This window comes from Lipotes vexillifer, unplaced genomic scaffold (genome assembly GCF_000442215.2).
Source record: "Lipotes vexillifer unplaced genomic scaffold, Lipotes_vexillifer_v1.1 scaffold513, whole genome shotgun sequence".
Taxonomy (NCBI): Eukaryota; Metazoa; Chordata; class Mammalia; order Artiodactyla; family Lipotidae; genus Lipotes; species Lipotes vexillifer.
The window spans coordinates 1,252,367-1,257,313 of record NW_006777952.1 but is presented as its reverse complement, the minus strand read 5'-3'; the positions used below and the strand labels follow the sequence as shown (position 1 = coordinate 1,257,313).

Below are 4,947 nucleotides of genomic sequence, written 5' to 3'. Positions count from 1 at the left end.
CAGGAATGCAGATATGATGGCTAGATTTGGAGCAGCCATTATGGATCAAGAGGTGGAAGCTGTTTATTGAGGATGGCGGAGCAAAAGACAGACAGAATTGGGATCACTGATGATGGGGCCCCAGCCATACCAGTCATTCCAGGACGCTGCTGTGAGAGACATCAACTTTTCCTTATTTAATCCATCATGATTTTGAGTTTTCTGTCACTAGCAGCCAAGCCTAATCCTAACTAATTTAGGTGGTAAAGGCAAGGTCTGGGAAAGAAAGGGCATGTAGTAGACTTTGCCACATTTCAGTAGATGAGGGAGTCATCCACAGAGGAGATAGTTAAAGCCAAGATTGAATGAGTCTGCCAAAGAAAAAGAAGATAGAGCTGAGGGTAGATCTAGATGATCTAAGAGGTGGGAGAGGCTCAGCAGAGTGATTCAGTACCAAGGGAGCCCAAAGTCACAGAGACCAAGAGAGGAGAATTTGCCATGAAACAGAGGATCAACAAGTGCCAAGGGATGATAAAGGAGAACTGGGAAGAGTGGTGAGGAATTGCTTAAAGGAAAAACGATAGAACTAGAGTCCAATCAGTTTTGCCTTAGAGTTCTAAGTATTTGGGGAACATTTTATACAGAGTGAAAAAAATCTTAAAACAAACAACAACAACAAATGTCCATAAAGCCAGATTGTTCAGACCAGCAACTGAGTTAAAACCTCAGGGAATAAAGGAGATACTTGCCCTTGTTTATGGCAATTCCCTTTTACCTTTTTCCCACCATTTAACCCAGCTGAAATCAAACAAAACCTCTTGCCTTCAATTAGTTAATTAGAAACCAAATCTGCTAATGGAAAACTGATTCTGAACCATCCATACCACTGAGAAGTCCAAAAGGCACATATTTCCTTCTGGGTAAATGATGGCTGGAAAATGAGCCCAATCTGCGCCACTGAGGAGACAAGGCTGGCTTTTCCCATTTCAACCAACCCCTACTCTTTTATTTCTTATGTTCTTGCTAATTTTGCAAATATCAAACACAGGAAAAAAAGAAAAATGAAAATGGCTGTAGTAGATATAGCTTTACTAGATTCTAGTTGAGTGAAAAGGACAACTTCGTAGCAATGTCAAGGTCACAGGGGTTAAGAAATTATTTTCTCCCCTTAATATTGTCAGGCATGGAGAAATGGAGTCTAAAGGTAACATTTCATGAGTGATGACCAAAGATCTTTAGCTTCTGTCACTATAGGAAGTCTTTCTTGTGACAATTTTTTAAAGGCAGGGGGTCAGCGAATCAAGCCATGGCTTGTGACCAGCATTCTTCAAACAAAGAAATAGAAAAGAAAATATAATATATCAAACAAAACAAATAACTTTCACGAAACTTTGTTTTCAGTTATGTATTTGTATGTGTGTGTGTATCTTAGGTTGCTATGTAAAACATGGATTCCTGTGTGGATTATAATTTTAAAAAGTGTGAAAGCCATTGTTCTGGGAGATGGGCCTAGTAATCAGACATGTCCTACACTTGTAAAGAGCGTTGGCATTCACCTGAATAGAAGGAAACCTGGCTGGCTAAAGGAAGCAAGGAAAGATTTGAACTATTTGTTTGGGCCCAAAAATATTCAAATAAGAATCTCTCAGCTAGGAAGAAATAATTTCCTACATAAAATTAGAAATAGGAAGGGAGAAAGGAAGGAAGGGAAGAAGAAAAGTGTAAAGCAAAAAAAAACAAAAACAAACTGGGAACCTGTTAAACTTGATGAATGTGCTGGGACACACACCTCTACCTAAATATAAGTTCAGAAGAAGGTAGATGGGAAAGGGTAAGAAAGCATTTATTCCCAAGTGGAGAAAATCTTGATGCAGCTGCAATGAATCCTGAGCAGCAGGGCCTGCTGGTAGGGGCTTGTAACAGGCCTTCTGACTAATAGTAATAATGATAGCTAACATCTGCTAAGTGCCAGTTTATAATCTCTAACACATTTAAACCTCACAACAACTTAATGAGGTAGATACTAACATTTCTCCTGCAAGGGGGGCTAGGGGGCAGGTTAAATAACAGAAACATTTTAAGTAGTTATGGTAAAATATTCCTAGTTATAGGTAGTAGACTGTGGAACCTTTTCCCCCAAGTTCTAGATGGGCACATTTTCCCATTATGAGCAGAGGTTAAGGCAGAGTCCTAACATTTAGTAATTCTAATAGGAATACAGTCAAGTTCAAAACTGATATGTACTCATATTACCCATGTTTTTCTTCATCAAAACCAAAATAATAAATATTTTGCTTTTTTCTGAGTGGCAAGTAAGTGGACATTATCATCCTTGAGTGATTTTATTTCTGATTTTTTATATTTTTAAATGCAAAATTTTATATTAAAATAATTATAGTAGTGCTAATGATAAAATCAAATCTGATGATAGTAGGATGAAAATTCAGTTAAAATTAGTATGTCTTCTCATTACAGTCTCTTTTTGCTCCAGCATCATGTGATAAGGATTTTGACCAAAAGTCTTTCTCTTTATGCTTTATATGTTCTCTGTAAATTATCATTTCTTCTAATCCTACTCCCTGTGGATGGGTGACTCTTTCCTAGGCTGATGTATCACTATACTTTTTTCAGAGATATAAAAGAACCAAACCTATATAACGTCATTAACTTTCAAAAGAGCAGCATTAATCTCACTTTTAAAAGTAATGCTTTTACAAGTTTAACAAGGAAGGTACTCCACAGTAGTTTTTCAGAAAATGCTATTTAATAGGCTTCTTCTGACATGGGCTTAACCCGACATGGATCTTTCACAGAAGCACTAAGACCTTGAGGTTTAGAACAGACCAAGAGATATACCTTTGCATATCTGGGCCAGGACACAATCCTCTTTTACTCACTGTGTTGTCATTAAAGGGAATGTATATTTTTAGCAGTGTGAAGCCACTTTATTGTTGGATTCCTAAAATTTTAGTCACACATTATAAGGGTGGCCTGGACTCGAGGTTGGGAAGTGAAGGATCAAGGTCCAGCCAGCATTGCACTAAGACCTTTGGAATAGAAAGTACGCCTGAGAAGTCAAAGTTGCAAGCAACCAGAAGAGTCCAGCGCGAAGGGAGCACGGACAGACCCGATCCGTCCCAGCTCCCCCGCTTCGTAGCCATCTGTCTGCCTCCGGGCCTCGGTTTCCTTACTAGTGAGAGAGTTCTCTGCAAACAGGAACTGAGCTACCCAATGTAAAAGGCCCTGGCATATGCCCAGGTTTAATCCGTGTCAGTGTCTCTCTCCGTTTAAACCAGCAGGGGAGAGTCAAAGCCTCCACTGCAGGCAGGCGGCTAAGACCCTGCTCGCTGTCCCCGGGCCGAAGGCGGCCGAGCCCGTTACCTGAGCGCGTTGACAGGCGGGTTTCGTAGGCGGATCAGCGCCAGGCAGTTCTGCAGCCGCGTAAACTCAGCCATGTTTCCTCAGTCGCCGAGGTCGCCTCAGCTCATGGCCCCAGGGCGATATCACTTTCACTGGGCGCTGTGCCGGCCCAGCGAGGAGGGGCGCCCGCTGGGCCAATGTGAGTTCGGCACCGCCTCCCGCCCGCCGGGCCGCTCCCGGGTACCGATGCCCATCATCCATCCCAGACCTCCTCCTTCCCCGGACCACAGCCCCGCGCTCTGCAGATCCTTGTCGTCTCTTCCTCTTTGTTGGCTCTTGTCCTGCTCCCAGCACAAAGTACATCAGGGAGGACGATGGAAAATGAGTAGAATTGCCAGCAAGTCGAGATTTGCAAACCGCTGGCCCAGAGGGGCTGGCTACTCTGGACAAGTTCTAGGTTCCCTAAGTTGGTAGAGCTGTGTCCTCATCACAGTTTTCATCTACACGATCCTTCTTAACAGGGAAAGATATCTGGGATCCTCACAATTATGTGATATGACACACACCTGGAACACATAAAATACACAAATCATTCATTTCACCTAAATGGGTATGGTACTAATATCAAATATTTACAGAACCGTCATACAGCGACCTAGTGAAACCTTCAACTTTCCTGTCTGCCCAATCCTTCCATTTCTTTCTTCTTCTGCCATTCCTAAAGATTGTGATTTCCAATACTTCAGCCACCAATTAAGCACCTATTATGTGCTAGGCTGTAGGCAGGAGACCAAAGATAAATAAAGCCTCCGTTCAGGCTGGAACAAAGTTTTTAAAGATGCAGTTGGCCTCAGGCGGTCTCCACAGTCCATCAGGGGGCTAGAAGGCGGTCTGGAAGTTTCAGAGGAAAAAACAATGGAGCAGTTTTATTCACTAATGTTTCACCAATTTTAGCAAAGATTAAGGATTATTTTCATAGATTTTTTTTTTACCTGTTGAAAATAAAACCAGGTTCCTACTCCTAGGAAAGTAGCCATTGCCTTGAAGCCCTGAAAACAAGTAGCAGTCAGAACCCATGTAATCCGTCAAGGACAACCTATCAAGGACAGCCCCTCATTTTTTTTTTTTTTTTTGTCTGCGTTGGGTCTTTGTTGCTGCGCGTGGGCTTTCTCTAGTTGCATTGAGCGGGGGCTGCTCTTTGTTGCAGTGCACGGGCTTCTCACTGTGGTGGCCTCTCTTGTTGTGGAGCACGGGCTCTAGGCACTTGGGCTTCAGTAGTTGTGGCACGTGGGCTCAGTAGTTGTGGTTCGCGGGCTCTAGAGCGCAGGCTCAGTAGTAGAGTGCACAGGCTTAGTTGCTCTGCGGCATGTGGGATCTTCCCAGACCAGGGATCGAACCCATGTCCCCTGAATTGGCAGGCGGATTCTTAACCACTGAGCCACCAGGGAAGTCCCAGCCTCTCACTTTTGATAGCCAGCCAATCACAAACAGCCCAGGGCACACGCCTCTGAGTGCCAACATTCAACATCAACCAGCCTCTTACAAGTGGCATCAATCTCTACTGCCTCTAAAATTCGCCAATCCCTGAATTCAACCTTGCCCCAAAAC

At 43.1% G+C, this 4,947-nt stretch overlaps 1 protein-coding gene across 1 annotated transcript in view; it reads right to left on the bottom strand.

Annotated features, from left to right (window-relative positions):
* The window catches only part of EHHADH (enoyl-CoA hydratase and 3-hydroxyacyl CoA dehydrogenase), a 57,577-nt gene extending 54,068 nt beyond the window's left edge, over nt 1-3,509 (bottom strand). Inside the window, exon 1 of the mRNA XM_007451394.1 lies at nt 3,361-3,509. Within this exon, the coding sequence (XP_007451456.1) occupies nt 3,361-3,434 (74 nt within the window). The 5' untranslated portion in view covers nt 3,435-3,509. The remainder of the gene's footprint in view (nt 1-3,360) is intronic.
* Nucleotides 3,510-4,947: the final 1,438 nt, after the last annotated feature.